Source organism: Euleptes europaea, chromosome 1, assembly GCF_029931775.1.
Source record: "Euleptes europaea isolate rEulEur1 chromosome 1, rEulEur1.hap1, whole genome shotgun sequence".
NCBI classification, from domain to species: Eukaryota; Metazoa; Chordata; class Lepidosauria; order Squamata; family Sphaerodactylidae; genus Euleptes; species Euleptes europaea.
Window position 1 is genome coordinate 79,000,187 of NC_079312.1, and position 16,740 is coordinate 79,016,926.

Consider the following 16,740-nt stretch of genomic DNA (forward strand, 5'->3'; position numbering starts at 1 on the left):
GGGGCAAGGGGAGAACCCTTGCAAAATAAGCATATTAGTTTTAGCAGTATGCAATATCTAACAGCAACCAATTAGCATATTACTTCTGGATAGAATGATCAAATCATGTATAATCAAATCAAGATCCCTATTATACATACATCCAACATCCTCATAAATTTTTTTAGGAGCAAGTCTATATGACTTTCTTTATAACTGGTGTCCCTGGCTAATAGCGTTTGGAAATGCTTCCTGATATCCAAATGGAATTTGTTTTATTATAACTTGTAACTTCTCATCCACTTCAGTGCTTTTGAATCAACAGCCATTCCCACTTACTCCGTCCTTCTGCATATCTTAAAGCTAGAATGTTCCACCATATTTTCTTCAGCCAGTTAAACATGTCCAGTTCTTTCAACATTTTCCTCTTTCCTAATAAAATCATTTTATAGAAGCTTGTTTCCCTGTATTTTAATTGCTTATCAACACGGGAATCACCACCTTAAAGGTACACTAACCATTTCACTTTATGGAAAATTGGCCTACTCCATGGCCTTAACAGAGACCACTTCAGAAAAATATTTTCAGTACAATCTTAAGAACACTTTTCTGGAAGTAAGCACCACTGAATACTCCTAAGTGGGATTCCGAGTAGAGCTGCTTAGGATTGTTCTCTCTACATTCAATATTTTTTCTAGCTGGTTATTTTATGAAGACTAAGAAACCATATGCATAAGAGCTTGTAGTCACATAGACTTCATGTCTAAGAAAATAGGATGTTTGGGGGGGGCATATGTAAATTAAACACAAGAAACAGTCATGTTTCCATGCCACATCAAGCTCTACAGATCAAAGAACTCGAAGGAAGTTGTTCTTTGGTAAAGCTACATTGATAATATATGGAAAGTATATGGAAACTGATTTATCTTCTTCATGAAAGTACTCCAACAATCAGACCAAATGGAAGGCATGGCATATGGTCACACTGGTTGTTCATTTTCACTTTTTGTAACATAATTTTGTAATACAATATTTATTTTTTTAAATCATTGGATATGTACTGCTAGGAGTTGGCCCCCTCAATTTCTTATTGATAAGTTCAGAGTTCTTCCACAGCTGCATAACTCCATTCAGCTACTGTTTTGTTTCACAAAATGGCCAAGAAAAAAAAATCAATGACTGTTAGCAACAGAACTCCTCTAAAGTCCAACAGTGGCAGTCTACCAAGAGACCTGTTCTTGACCCTGCATCAGCCATAACTGAAACCATCAGCCATCATTTAAAACATAGATGGAACCCCCTGCTCACAGAAAATTGCAAGACCAATACTTTGAGATGACGTACCACTTAACTATATTGGTGGTCTATTATAACTCAACAAAAGAAAATGTACTGATAATACCAGAGAGGTAAACAATACTGAATCCAGTTTGGAAGTTACAATTATTCTATCATGAGTACAATTCTGCACAGTACCATGACACACCTACTACTATCTATGACATTGCCTTGAGCTTTTGGCCTCATTTTGCTATTTTTTTTTTAAAGCATTTAAGCTGCCAGCAGTTCTTTGTTGTTTTTGCAACAACAAATCGACTCTGCTATCCCTGTGGAACACATAACAACAAATAGGGCTATTTGGCAATGAAATTATTTTGGATAAAGAGTGGCCTACTAGTACACTAACTGAAATACTAATACCTGGAGAACTCCATTACAGCTGAACACTAAGAAATAATTCTGTCATTGCACAAAGTAATTTAGCAGACTTTTCCCAACTCTACAAACATTCATCCCTCAAAGGGAAAATAGGAACAGAATTGTCAGCTGAATCTTATAATTTTACTAGTAAAAAAGTATTTTCTAATTAGGGCCATTTCACACAGCGTTATACTTACAAATGTATACCCTGATGCAGGAAAATAAACATGTTCACCTGTGCATCTCATGCATGTAGATTTTACCGAGTGCCAACACATTGGGCAGTTATAACTGGAAGCAAGTTTTTGTTCATATATGTACCAAAGGAGAATTGTATGATTTCCCCAGGTGACTCTGTCTACACCTGCCATGATCCAGGTAAAACACTTTGTGTGAGGCAGCCTACTAACCTTGCAAATCCATAAGAAAAATATCTGGCACCTGCAACTACCATTTTAAAAAATACTCAAGAGTTTGCTTAGAACAGTTGATTCCTATCCCAAGTATATTTCGCTTAGCTTTCACTATAAAATGAAATTAAAACTTCTATAATTATAGCAAACTAGTATGCACAGGAAGTAGGATTTTGTGAGCAATGCATGTTTTAAAGTCTTTTATAAACTTATCAAATCATAATTATGACAAACCGACTGTTAACAACCTGCAGATGAAATATGAGTTCCTGTAAAAGAAAAAAATCAAGTTTTGTTCAGCTATGGAAAAGCTACACTAGAAATTCTCTACTGTGTCAACTATTTCGATTGTATGTTACGCAAAATGGCTAAAGTTTTTCTTTAAAGCTCACACTATTATCTTATTGACATCAACCCCAATTTACTTTGCAAACTGAAAGAACACAGGGAAACCAGACAACCTGTCAACTCCACCCACTTCTCACTTGTATGTTTCTCTGAAACAGTAACAGACCCAAAGAACACTAAAGTAACCTTATTCCCCCATAAATAAATTTGCAGAGTGCTTAAACTGACACCCCAAGGCTGCTTACAGATGGTAATCCTGTTGTTGAAGGTTTTGTAGTGATTGAAGTTTCAAGTCTTTCTATCAAGTTTCCTAAAGTGATGGGACTCTGACCTGGATCTTCTTTTTCAGATACCTTTGTAATGCTGAACTCTTTTTCTTTTTTCGACTTTGTATCTCCAGGCAAATAAGACACTGGAGGTAGGTTTGCTTTCTCAGTTCTAGCTCCTACTCCAGATACTTTGCATGAATTACTTTGTATTTGCTCTGCAGGGATGGTGGGTGAGAGCAGGGCAGAAATGGCCTCATTGTATCTAACTTCTATGGAGGTGCTTTGCCGATTCAGTTCCGCCCCATTTCCAAACTCTGCCTCCTTACTGCAGGAAGCCCTGGCTGTATTTTTCATCACGAACTTAATTCCTTCCTCTGGGTTTTCTTCTGCCGTTAGGAATGACGTTCCAGAATCTGCATCCTTGTCCTCCTCCTCCAAGCCAGGGGAGAGCGACTCAAAATCCAGCAGCCTCGCGGTGTCCTGTTGGATGTCGAAGTCTTCTGGGTCAGCTAGGACTGAAGAACTGCAGAGCTCCGGGGCCTCAGGGCTGGAGATGTCGCTCCTTTCCAGTTCCTGCAAACAGTCAGAGCCATCTTTTGAGCCATTCAGATATTCAGCATTAATCATTGAGGCCAAATCCTGCAGTCTGCGCAGCGGGATGTAGCAGGAGGCAGGGTCTTGGCCAAACGCAGCAGCCTTGGACGCTGCTGCGGGTAACTGCATGGTGCAACCATTAGGTGGTTCGGGGCTACGGCTCTGACCCTCCCCCCCATAAGGGCTGCCCCCACTCTCCGGGGCATCTAATGCTAAGGAGCTGGCGAAAGGCGACAGGCAGCTCCTCCTGCTCACTTCGCAGGCTTGATCCATCCTGAGGGGCGGGCATCAACCTGCGAAGCAAACAGCAACAATGGGGTCAGGCAAACCCTCCAGGGCCTTGTTCTCCAAAATGGCAGCCACTATTGCTGCTGCTCCTCCTCCTCCTGTTCGGCGGCGGCGGTGGCAGAGGCCCAGCAGACGCCTCCTGCTCCTGGGCTCGGAGGCCGCAGAGAGCCTAGAACGAGTGGGGAGCATGCCTCTCTTCTTCCTCCCCCCCTCCTCCTCCTCCTCGTCCCGGCAACGTTGCCTTCTGATCGGCACCTCCCGGGCACAGGCTAATGTTGCCTTCACAATAGCGCAGCATCAATCCTGCTGTTGCTTGCAGGGAGCGCAGCAGGCCAGGCCAGGCCTCGCCGCGCTTCCCCTTCAGCTGCCTCTTGCCCCCCCCCTCCGAAAGCTGCAGCTGCTGAACACTGAGCCGTTCATTCTCCCGGCTTCTGCGCCAGGCCCGACACCGGCTTGCGGGGATGCCCCCCCTCCGCCCCCACTGCCACAGGCCCCTCCGGGAGTAAGGCTGCATCGTCCTTGCAATCTGACCGGAAAGATCGGCTTCAGCCGCTTTGGAGGGCAACCGAACCCCTCTCCAATTTACCTGCCTCTTCCCTGCCCGTCTTCTCCCCACCCCCAGCACCGACCAGGGCCCAAATTAAGAGCCGATGTGGCTCCTCCGGGCCCTACCAGGTCCGTCTCCACCACAGCTGCCAGCCAGCCAGCCAGCCAGCCTCTTTTGCTCGCTCGCTCCTTTCCCCGCTCGCTCGTTCTCGCGCGCGCCGCTCCTGCGCGCGCCTCCCCGCCGCTGTCCCCCGTGCGCGCTCTTGCGCGCCCCCTCACTGACTCTTGGGGTTCAGCAGCGGCAGCAAAAGCCGCGCTGGCCAATCAGCGCGCGCGCCTGCTCGTCCCTGCAGACGGACTTTCGGTGCACGGCCCCTGCGCTGGCAGCTGCCCCCTAGCGCCCACGGCGGCAGCCCCTCCCTCCCTCCCTGCCCCACCTATTGCTCCTTGGACTAGCTCCTGAACCCGTGGCCATGAGCCGCCCGCCCCATGGTGTCGGCTTGCAGTTCTGCCTGGCCTCGGCCTCCCCTCCCTCCCTCCCTTCCTTCCTTCCTCCCCACGGCACATGGCGACGCGGCTCTCTCCTCTACCCGCGCTGGACACAAGCCCTGCCTTCCTCGCCACCAGCGCCCAGCACCGGCCCTCCCCGCCACCTCCACCAGTCACCTCGTCCAAAACCACCCCAGCAGGGCGCCGCCTGCGAGGCCAGGCCTCTGCTGGTCCCCCAGCCAAGCGCTGCACCAGGGAGCCGGAGCGAGCAAAGATGGTGGCTGTTGAGCTCGCTCGCTCGCTCGCCCACCCGCCCGCTGGGCAGCCGCCGCTCTCCTTGCCAGCCCGGGGGAGGGGAAGCCTCGTAGACCCCCCGTGACCACCAGCCAACCGGGTTTAGTGCTGCCTCGGGGTTCGCTGCGGGGGGCTCATGGAGCCGCGGCCGGGTCTGGGCTGTTCCCCACCTCATACGTGGTGGTGGTCAAAGAGCCCGGGCGGCCTCGCTCATTTGTCCCACTTCGGGGGGAGGAGTGGGAAGCTGGGAAATCGCGCCGCTGCTCAACTGGGAGCAGAAAAAAGCCAGGCCATCCCCTGATTCCCGCCCAAACAACGAAGGGAGCTCGGCAGGTCAGCCTGCTCCCTAATCTCCAGCCAACAATGGGGGCGGCGGATCAAGGCAGGCTTCGTCCGCGCTCGCCTGCCTTCACCCTCCCGCGCCCACTAAGGGGAGGGGAGCCGGACGGCCCTCAGCTGGACGGACGGCGCCCCGTCTGCCTTGGGGCCCCCCACAGGCGCCTCAAGGGGGGCCAAACTCTGCCCTCTCGCGTGGCAGGCAGGGCCGAGCGGCGCGCGCCCCACACACCACTGGGGAGACGGCTTGGCGCTTCAGGAAGAGCAAAAGCAGGCCGCTCCCCAGCCTCTAAAGGGAGGGAGAGAGGGGGGGCAAGAGGGAGTTGCAAGGGAGTCTCTTTATTATTCGGCGGGGACCCCCCCCCCGCTTCTGCCCACATTAGGAAACGTTTTTCCCCTCGCTCCAGCGGAAAGGCGAGCGAGTTTGCCCTTCCGCCTTCGTTCTGCTCGGAGCTGAAGTGGAGCCGGCCGACTACTTTGCAAAGCGCCCCCCTCCCCCGGTCCGTTCCCGCAGCTGGTCTCTAGGGCCAGCCGGGACGACGACGACGCCTCCTCCTCCTTGCAGTTCCCCGGAGCAGCGCTGCCCTGGGCGCTCTGCCGCCTCGTGTGTCGCAAGGCAGCCGAGAACCTTCCTGGGATCCGACCAACCCCAGCTTAGTCCACATAGCCCGAGCAGGCTCCCCCACCCACCTACCCGCCGGCCCCACTCCCCACTAGGCGCCCTCTCAACGCCTTGACATCGGCCAGGGGCGGCGGGCCTTGGCCGTTTCCTGCTCTTCCTGCTGCAGCTCCTGCTTCGCTTGTGAGCAGAATGCAGTCCTCGGCTGCTCGCCGCCGCCCCCACCCATCCACCCACCCACCCCCCCACCCCCCAGCAACCTGCCTTGCGAAGCAAAGCGGCCATTAAAGCCGCCAGCCAAGCTCGGGCTTCCCGGGGCAACCTTTCCGTGCAGCGAGCGAGCCCCCTCGAGAGGGGCTGAAAACGGGTGTGGCTGGCAGGCTAATTCCTTCTACCTTGAAATCCTCGCCCCGCGATCCGTCGGCAAGCAGCCTGCTCAGAGTACTGGGATCGCCCGTTTATTTATTTTTTTTAATGTCCTCAGCTTCAGCAAAACTCCTCCGTCGTTGAGGGTGTGCATTCAAATGCGAACGCTACTAAGGCAGAGAGGAATCGCTCTGGGGCCCAAGGCCGCCAGTGGAGTATAGACTCCTCGTTTGTTTGGGGTAGCACTTCTGATGTATGAAATGTTTCCCAAATGGAAAACAGCCCCTGTTCCCCATTCAATGACAGACAGGCAAAGGTATGTGTGGGTGTAGATTAGCCAGCCTATTAAATAGCCAGGTTTGGGAACAGGCAGGTTAAACTATGGCTGGCAAATCCAGCGTGGAGAAAGGTGCACTCTCAGACTTTCTGTTCCACAGACGTCTCGAGCAAGCCCAGGCAAGGTTACTTAAACTGAAACTACTTACTCTGAAGTTAAAGTCAGGGGTACAACCTGCTGCACCCAGCCCTGATATGATGAGTTAATTTAACAGAGGGATTATCAGAATTGCTACAAAGTTCACCCGAAGTAGGGAAAAGCTGCATTAGTCTCCCAGAGCATAAAATAGGATAATGATGTACTTGGCCAAATTCATTCCCTGGCTTGGGGTGCAAATCGATCTGAAGGAAAGATGGTAGGATCGAATGGACAAACTGGAACTGCATGGTTCTTACAATCACTTCCCCTGGGGAAAATGTTTTGCAGAAAATGGAAATGTGGTCCATAGGTCTCAGAAAAGACAATTGCCATAATGGGGGCGGGTGAGAATTTTGTGTGAAGAGAAGGAAAAGTAGGGATTGTTCACTGCTTCCTGACACACACTGGATGATGATAATACTTACAGTACTTTCAAGTGTACATAGTGCTTTTTCACAGTAATATTCTCCTTGCAAATTGGGACAAAAGGAGAAACCGTCCCTACCTTCCCACCCGGCTGCATCATATTTTTGAGAATCTTTGCTGTAAGACAGACCAGACCCATTCTGTCCACCTCAATGATTATGCACTTCAGTTCCTGGCCAAGGCATGTAACCAAAGGGGGATGGTTATCTCCAATCAGTTGGCACACTATCACCCTGCTGTTTCCAATAAACCAATAGGTCCCAGCCGCTTTTGGCAATGGGGGCTTGATGGGGTTTCCGCCCAGTATGGGATCCACACCCAGTTGTGCACCTAATTTTCACAAGGGTAGGATCATCTTTCCCGTCTTCCTCTTGTGCAAGGGGGATATTACTGCGATCTGATATTCAGCATCCACTCTAGCCTCCTTGGACTTCCTGGATCATTGTCCATTTGACTTCCCCCCTGAAGTCTGTCCTAAATGTTTTTACAGCCATTACCTTTCATTTTGTTGGCCTCTTCTTCCCTCAACCGCCTGCCTGCTTGCTTCAGCATTCATCTTCCTTTCAGGTCACTGCTTTTCAATTTAATATCTACTTTCCCCCCTTTCTTCAACCAACCTGCCCTTTATTCCCTAATTCCTTGGCATCCTGACCCTTGGTTTCTCCAGATACTCAATATGCAGCTGCTTTATCTCTACATTATTCCTCCCCTATTCTGGCCATGATACATAGCTCCTTGTGTCTTTAGGCCTTGTCATATTCTTCCAAACTGACCTTTAACCTTCACCACAAAAACCACTGTCAACCATTGCTCTGACAGTACAATCCTATGCAAAGCTACTCCAGTCTAAGTCCACTGAAATCAATTAGTTTAGATTGCAGTATCTCTGCATAGGATTGCGCTATAAGTGAGTTATGATATTTGTGAGCATCACTATATATACTAACTAGGCAGACTGGCCCTTGTGCAGATGGTGAAACTCACACAACAGAGCCACCCACAGACAAGATACCTGCCTTGAGGACTCCTGTGGTGTGCAGAAAATTGTTGACTTTGTAAATTAACTCAAGGGAGGTGGTGGCCTGGAAAGGACTAAATAGGTTCCAGCAGGTATGGAATGTTGACAGCAGTAGAACAATAACAGGATTCTGGATGGGTATATTTTGAGCAGTTTGGAGGGATTTCCAAATTGTTCCCTGCTCCCATGATTCTTTGCAGATCCCCAGTTTGTCACAAAGTCCACAAAACGGGTAGCTTATGCTGATCATTAAAGCAGTGCAACAGAGCCACCCGCAGATAGTTGAAAGGTATCTACATCTTGGGGGACTTCCCCAGTATGCAGAAGAGTTTGACTAAATTATTCAAAAGTTGTGAGGGGAACCCCAAATGACAACTGAGTATCTTTCAGCAAGTATGGGATATTAGGAGCTGAATCAGTTTAAGAAGGGGGGGGGCAGGAGGAAAAATCATCATGGCCAAGCCTGTGTGAGCTGAGAGGGGATATTGGGGGTGGGGATTTCAAAACTATCCCCTTCAGTGATTCCTCACAATCCTCCAGTTTATCCATCTCATAGTATCCCACTGATTCAATCAAACCCATTATCTTCAGGTAAAGATTTGAGGTAACCTTTCTGGCATAGTAATACTCCCTATGACTCCATTTGCCCCTTTGTTTCAGTTTACTATCTATAAAATGAGTTGAGTAGTTCTGTCATACTACCAAAGCAGGGAGTTTGTCATGGATTTAGAAACTGAGTTAGCATGCCTCTCTCACTCAGCCTGCAACTGTAAGAACACTTTCTGGAGAGTAAGCCTTATGGAATAAAATGACTTCTGAGAAAACCTTCTTAAGAGTGCTCCCTCAGGTTGGGTTGCTTTTAACTTGCATTTGTCTTTCCAAAGTATGCTGATCAGCTTTTATACAAACTTCTCAGAACTGCTAAACACATTTCAAACAATACCGTCTGTATCACAATACAGGATTGGATCCCCCAAAAATATCATTTTGTGCAAATTTGCAAATTACTAATTTTGCACACTGATATACTACGCGCTTTAATTTGACACCTTGTCTCAGTATGAGCATAAAATGTTGGTTGATTTGAGTTATTTTAAAGCATTTCAATTGTAATTGATATTTCAATGCAATTTTATCTTTTTGTGAACTGCCTTGGGTATTCTTTCCAGGGTAGAAGCTAAGCTAAACTTTTTTTTGTCTATTAAGGCTAGTTTAAGGAGCCCCATGGCGCAGAGTGGTAAGCTGCAGTACTGCAGTCCAAGCTCTGCTCACGACCTAAATTCGATCCTGACGGAAGTCGGTTTCAAGTAGCCAGCTCAAGGTTGACTCAGCCTTCCATCCTTCCAAGGTCGGTGAAATGAGTACCCAGCTTGCTGGGGGTAAAGGTAAGATGACTGGGGAAGGCACTGGCAGCTCACAAAAAGATAAAATTGCATATATAGAATGCTATTGTGTTTAATTTATTTTTGGTGGCTTTTTTGGGCCAAAAGAGATGATTTCAGTACCTTGACTCCTAATCCTAGATGCTGTGCAGCTGACAATTGTTAGTTGAGGGATTCTGTATATGTTCAAAAGTATAATGAGCCCCAGCTAAAATTAACAACTTATTAAGGTATTCATTTTATCAGCCAAAGTTGTGCCACTAAACTCTGTGACACAGCAGTTCCGGGGTGCTGATCATTAACATGGCACCCATGGGCAACATGGTTGCCTACCAATGTGCTTCTAGTCTGCTTGCTTCATCGCCTAAACAAAGAGCCAATCCTGGCTTTCTCTTACCTCAATGTAATAAGAGGTGCTTCAGAAAACCCAAGAGTCATCATCTTTGGGACTATTGAAGAGTGCCCATTTGGAAATGACTCCCCACATTATAGGAAGAATTTGGAAATGACTCCCCACATTATAGGAAGATACTTGGCTTTGAAACCTACCATCATTTTTAAAAAATTGCCTCCCACGGCAGAAATTTTGTGCTAGCACCCCTACCTGTGTGAGTAGAATTGCCAGGTCCTTCCTGGCCACCAGTGGGGGATGGGGGGTAGGGCTGTCAGATCCAGGTTGGGAAATTCCTGGAGATTTGGAGATGGAGCTTGGGGAGGGCAGGCACCTCAATGGGGTATGATGCCACAGAGTCCACCGTCCAGAGAATCCATTTTCTCCAGAGGGAACTGATCTCTGTATTCTGGAGATGAGCTGTAATTCCAGGGGATCCCCAGGTCCCACCTGAGGAATGGCATCTGTATGTTTGAGTTGTTTAGCAATCTGCCCTACTCTAGATGTGAGGTTTCAGTATCTACAATGAATGTGTATGACACTTTACAGAATAGCAAAAAGACAAGCTTCTGCCCTAGGGTTGCCAGTACTGGGTTGGGAAATACTTGGAGATTTGAGGGGGGGGGGAAGGCAGGGTTTGGGAAGGGGAGGGACCTCAGTGAGGTACAATTCCACTCTCCAGAACAGCCATTTTTTCCAGAGGAAATGATCTCTGTTGTCTGGAGATCAATTGTAATGGCTGGAGATCTCCAGGTGCCACCTGGAGACTGGCAACCCTATTCTATCCTGAACAGCTAACGATCTAAGCTTGACACAGGAGAGGTACTAGAGTGAAGGGAGGAGGATGAAGACAGTATAAACAGGTGGAGAATAGACTTTTAGTTAACTTATATATGTTTTGGTTTAGAGGACTAAGGGTGCTTTTCTCATTGCACTGACAGAACTGCTAATGAAAATATTTATCCTTCTTGAGGTCTGAGTCTTAGCCTTGTCTACAAAAACAGATTTTAGAACTGAACTTGTGAATCCCAGCTCAAATTAAGTCCTGCCTGTTTTAAACCTCTTTTCTGCAAAGTGAGGAACCCATGAGTTGTGCTAACTTACTGGACACAAGAACAAAGGAGGACTAGATGCTTGCCTTTTTCTCCATAAGTCCTTCACATATTAACTAAACTGATAATTTAAGTTACAATAATTATTGAGCTACAGCGAAAGAAAGTGCAGTCTTTAGTAACTGAATTAAGCAGGTTGATAGCAGTCCTTGGAAACGATATTGATGCCAAATGGGAACATATTTTATCAGACAGGGCAGTGATCAAGGGCCACGTAAAATGGGTCAGGCTAGATAAAGACTGTGCACTGGCATGTTCCCTTCATCTCATCATTGTCACTATGGAATATTGTCATAAATCAGAACCTCTAAAATTAGTTTGCAGTGGATGTGACTTCTGTCATACTGTCACAGCTTGGTGAAAAAGCTGTATATATTTAGATGTGTGCAGATCATATTGGTATCATCCATGGGGTGGGGAGCGTAGTGTGCTGGTATCAAAGGTGTGGTGGTAACAAATGACCTGCAGGGATTGTTAATAATAGCCTCCCATCCAACTGGTGGTGCTGTACCTGACATTTTATTAGAGTAAAATACAATCATAAGCAACAAGGAACAGGATATGCAGCATCAAGGAAAAGGTGACAAAACAAAGGTAGGACTAGGAGACAGCTGTCACCCTTTCATCGTTATCTGTAGCATGCCCTTTAAATCATTATGCCATCATTGTAAAGCCTCTATGAATTAATGAGGACACTATAAAAAAAACTTGATTTCATGACATAGGGTAAGCCAACCTTTGCAGCTTTTGTGAACCACCATTCGATCTTGAGCTGCCTTTATGTGACGCATAGGGTTCCCAGGTGCTTGCTAATGGGGAGCAATCTCCCAGCTATTGCTGCTTGTTCTGCCAGCTGATGCTCAGCTGTTCAGCAGTTCAGCAGGCAGAAGCAGACCAGACAAAGGGGGGGGGGAACGCGATCAGTGTCTGTGTGCAATGACTTCACTTCCTGTGTAACGTGGAAGCGTTGGAATCGCGCAGGGGGACACTCTACCACTTTCGCCAAAATGCTATGAAAACCATAGAGTTTGGGGGTGAGTGCGAGAGTTTCCCCCCGTGAGATGCCGGCACTTCCACATCATACCAGAAGTGACATCATCATGCAATCACTGCACCCTGTATGCACCTCCAAACATCTGCCAGTTGCCAGGAGTGATCTGGCAACCCTAGTGACACATCACTCTAGCTTCAGGCTGGGAAACTCCTGGAGATTTGGGAATGGAGGCTGGGTAGGACAGGGACCTCAGTGAGGTACAATGCCATAGAGTCCACCCTCCAAAGCATCCATTTTCTCCAGTGAGCTGATTTCCATAGTCTGGAGATGAGCCATAATTCTGGGGGATCCCCAGGTCCCACCTGGAGGCTGGCATCCCTAACCGTTGGTCATTTTCAGGAGTGAGCCATGCCTGTGGGTGAACTGTGAAACACTGGTAATACTGCATCCATAGTCCAATCAATGCATACAACATTTTTCAAATTACACCCTTCCTCACCAGCACATGGCCAACATCAGCAACTAATCTATGGACTGAGTGAACTCAACATGACTCTGAGAAAATACAATCACCCCATCAACTTTGACAAAGTTAGCAGGAGCTAGGCATCTCCTTGCCCTCTGAAATGGAATCCTCAGAGACAAAAACAGGCAAATCCCAATACATCCCCTCCATAGCAGTTAACAAATAGCAGGAGTTTCTGATGTTGTCATGGAAATGCTCCTGAAAATGTCATCTCCAATGGTAAGTCAGCCCCATCTCATAACATGGTCAAATCTGTGACACCCTGCACATCCCATTCTGCGTTCTAGCAAAAGAAGGGTTGTGCGTTCACAATGTCATGGTACTGATGGTATTTGTAAATAGTGTAGCCAGGACACAGATGGTGTGCTGCAGAGAAGCTGATCTTAGCAGTGTCCTTGTACTGATAATAAGACATGCTACAGATTTGTTTTTTCTTTAAATACATTTTATCTTATGTGCTTGGTCCCACCCACCCCCAGCATTTTTCTCCCGGACTGGGTTATTGCAGCCTTGCTGGGACAAAAAGGTTTCATGAGAGTGCAGTGAGGCAAGGGAGAAGAAAGGGGTCTGGGTTTGGGTTCACCCACATGCTCCATTACATGAAACTAACACAGATGCCAACTCTCTGCATAACACATGAATGGGTGGGTTCATATGAAAGGATCTCACCAATATAAATTAACGGAACCTACCAGTTTTCTTGCTAAAGTCTGAGTCAGCCCATTCGGCAAACAAGATTTTTTTAAATTAAATGCATTTTTAATTAGACAGTGTGAAAAATTCCCAATAAATGGCACCCCCTCACAAAAACTAATCACCTGAAGCCATGTAATTGCAAAAAGTCTGACCAAATGTCCTCATGTTTTGTGCTCCAGCTTAAAAGGTTTCTTTGCATGTCCTTACTCTCCTTTGTTTCTCTGTCCCAAAGAACAAGCACCAGAGACTGAATCAGAGTTGCATTTATGTTTATCTTGATCACACATTATTCTTCTGTCTGTGGTTATTTCACTCAGTGGATTCTCTTCACTGAGTAGCTGCAATGATGAACAATGTAACAGGCAGTTTGAATCAGGAGCATTGCTACAAACTGCCACATACGTACACAAATGTGGAGGATCTGTAAGCCATTAGAAATAATTGCTGTCGTTTCCAGGAGGAACATGCTTGTGAAAAGCACATCACTTTGAATGTTTATTTTTGTTGCATTCTAGGACCTTGATTCAGGTTTAAATTTATTTATTAGTTTATTTTATTTAAAACATTTATATGCCACCTTTCCACCCAAATAGGGTCCCCAAGGTAGTGAACATCAGGCATTAGAACATTAATACATTAAAATTACATTTAAAATGTATATATAAATATTTAACAATACAATGACCATAGGTCATAGTAGGTAAAGGTAAAGGTCCCCTGTGCAAGCACCAGGTCATTCCTGACCCATGGGGTGACGTCACATCCTGACGTTTCCAAGGCAGACTTTGTTTGCGGGGTGGTTTGCCAGTGCCTTCCCCAGTCATCTTCCCTTTACCCCCAGCAAGCTGGGTACTCATTTCACCGACCTCGGAAGGATGGAAGGCTGAGTCATAGTACCCCTGTTTATAATTTACAGTGAACATTTACAGTGTACACTTGACTTTTATTTATATGTCAATTGAATAATTCTCATGTTACATTCAACACACATACAGCTGTTTGATTTAAAACCCAGGTACTTGTCCCCCAGTTTCATTTGTAAAGAGAATGCACACTGCCTCTTTCTTACAAACAGTTGCACATGCATACAGGCTGTGTGTGCATTTGCAATAATATGTGAACAATGCTAGTATAACATGTAGGGAAAAGCAATATTTACAATGTATAACAACATAAAGAGCACATCAAATAAATGTCAGACCTATATTATCAAATTTAGTAAAGGCATAAAAGAACATTCCAACATCAACATTTTTTTCATAATGTAACAGATTTAAAGTCCATAAAGGAAAAGCAGGATACAAGAATAATATTTTAACGTGTTAAGTCACTCTCCTCAAAAAAGACTTCAGAAACATTATTAAAATTTAAAAATATGAAGGAAAAAAAGGTAAAAGAGAAAATTGTCCATTGTTTCTGACTGACATATGTACAAAGCTAATTAATAAAATAGTGCCCTCCTGGGATCTAGCACAGTGATTTCAACAGTTGCTATTGTTAAAGAGACCTCTGTGAATGCAGCTACTCTTTGTGAGGATTTTAACTGCTTCGGTATAAAATTCTGAAAAGTGATTCCAGCAAGGATATCACTGGACAATTGCCTCTCTGGCATCTGGTTCACAGGCCAAGATGACTGAAGAATGGGGAAGATGAGTGGAAATAAAAACATAAATAGTGTCTGCTGGCTTAGACCAGTCGTCCGTCTCTAGCTCAGCGTACAGTTTCACATAGTGGCCAACCAGTTGCCCTGGAGGGCCAACAACAGGGCATAAAAGCCAAGGCCCTTCCCCTGCTGTTGCCACCCAGCACTGGTATTCAGAAGTTTGCTGCCTCAGGAGATGGAGGCTCCTTTCAGTCACCATTAGGGTTGCCAACCTCCAGGTACTAGCAGGAGATCTCCTGCTATTACAACTCATCTCCAGTCGATAGAGATCAGATCACCTGGAGAAAATGGCCACTTTGGCAGTTGGACTCTATGGCATTGAAGTCCCTCCCCTCCCCAGACCCCGCCGTCTTCAGGCTTTGCCCCAAAAACCTCCCGCCAATGGCAAAGAGGGTCCTGGCAACCCTAGTCACCATGGCTATTAGTCACTGATGGACCTTTCTGAAGCTGTCTAACTCTCCTTTAAAGCTATCTATGCTTGTGACCATCACTACCTTCACAGGCAGTGAATTCCACAGTTTAATTACTTGTTGAGTAAAGAAGTATGTGTGGAGTAATGCTTCTGAGTGTAATGTCTCGTTTGATCCTACATTGTATTCAAATAATGTCAACACTGACAACAAGAAAGGAAACAACAAAGGTCAGAACAATAAAGAGCATATTAAAACATTCAATAATTTTATGATACTGATTACCTTTTTTTTCTTGAGTCATGATCCATATTTTCAAAAATAAATTTGAACAATAAATTCATGCTGTCTATTTCAGCAGAGACCGGTGACATTTACCGAGGCATCTTGAACAATTAGCTGGGCAAATCTCACAACCAATAACCATATATTAAAGAAAACTGGCATGATTCTGGAGGACAGCATAAATAACGTGCTTAGCTCTGGAAATAAATGCAGTCTTGTTAGCGAGTCTTCTCTATTTGGAAAGACAATAGACCCAATGAGAAAGCAATTGGTTTATAAACATCTAAAGGGAATGAATTAACTACTGGTAACAGCTAGCATGCCTTTATTAGGAATAAATTATACCAGATCTAGCTTATCTACACAGGTATCTGGTTTAGTAGTAGTAGGAAAGAAGGAGGGAAAGTATAGCATGTCTCAATTACAGCAAGGCCTTTTCACTTTGACCTATATAAAATCCTCTTAAGGAAGCTCAGGAAATTAGAATTAGAAAAGGAATTTACATAGTAGTTCATGCAATTTGTTTTTGTTTTTTTAAATCATTGTGTGGCATCAGAGATATGCCTGGGGAACAGCAGCTATTCTTCCCACCACTATTTGTGGTATTGTGCTTTCACATTTACTCTTCTGTGTAGTAGTACTATTGGCTTCCTTATGTTGTTATGCAAATATGACCACACTTTACAAGTTTGGGACTTCGGGTGGGGTGGGGATAGGCAGAAATAGCTGCTGCCAGGCAGATACCAGGCATCAATGCTCTGGTTCCAATACAAACTTACAGTATGTCCCCCCCACCCCCTGCCATACCATACATGGTCCAATCCCATCTATACAATCTCATGAATCATAAAAGAAAAAATATGTTTTAATAACATAACATAATAACATAAATAACATTACAGTGTGTGTGAGTGTATGTGTAAAATGCCACCAAGTCGCAGCCGACGTATGGTGACCCTTTATGAGGGGTTTCAAGGCAAGAGACTAACAGAGGTGGTTTGCCATTGCCTTCCCCTGCATAGCAACCCTGGTACTCTGTGGTGGTCTCCCATCCAATGTCCTGTCCCTTTAATAGAGGCTTAATGCAGGGAAATGGACAGATCAAGCATTTCATGGCATG

General features: G+C 45.9%; 1 protein-coding gene across 2 annotated transcripts in view; it reads right to left on the bottom strand.

Annotated features, from left to right (window-relative positions):
- NSD1 (nuclear receptor binding SET domain protein 1) overlaps positions 1-4,338 on the bottom strand; it is a 73,851-nt gene extending 69,513 nt beyond the window's left edge. For both annotated transcript variants that reach the window (XM_056852937.1, XM_056852929.1), the window contains exons 1-2: positions 4,265-4,338; positions 2,687-3,597 (exon numbers count right to left, since the gene is read on the bottom strand). In XM_056852937.1, coding sequence (XP_056708915.1) covers positions 2,687-3,577 — 891 coding nt within the window. In that variant the 5' untranslated portion in view covers positions 3,578-3,597; positions 4,265-4,338. The remainder of the gene's footprint in view (positions 1-2,686; positions 3,598-4,264) is intronic.
- Positions 4,339-16,740: the final 12,402 nt, after the last annotated feature.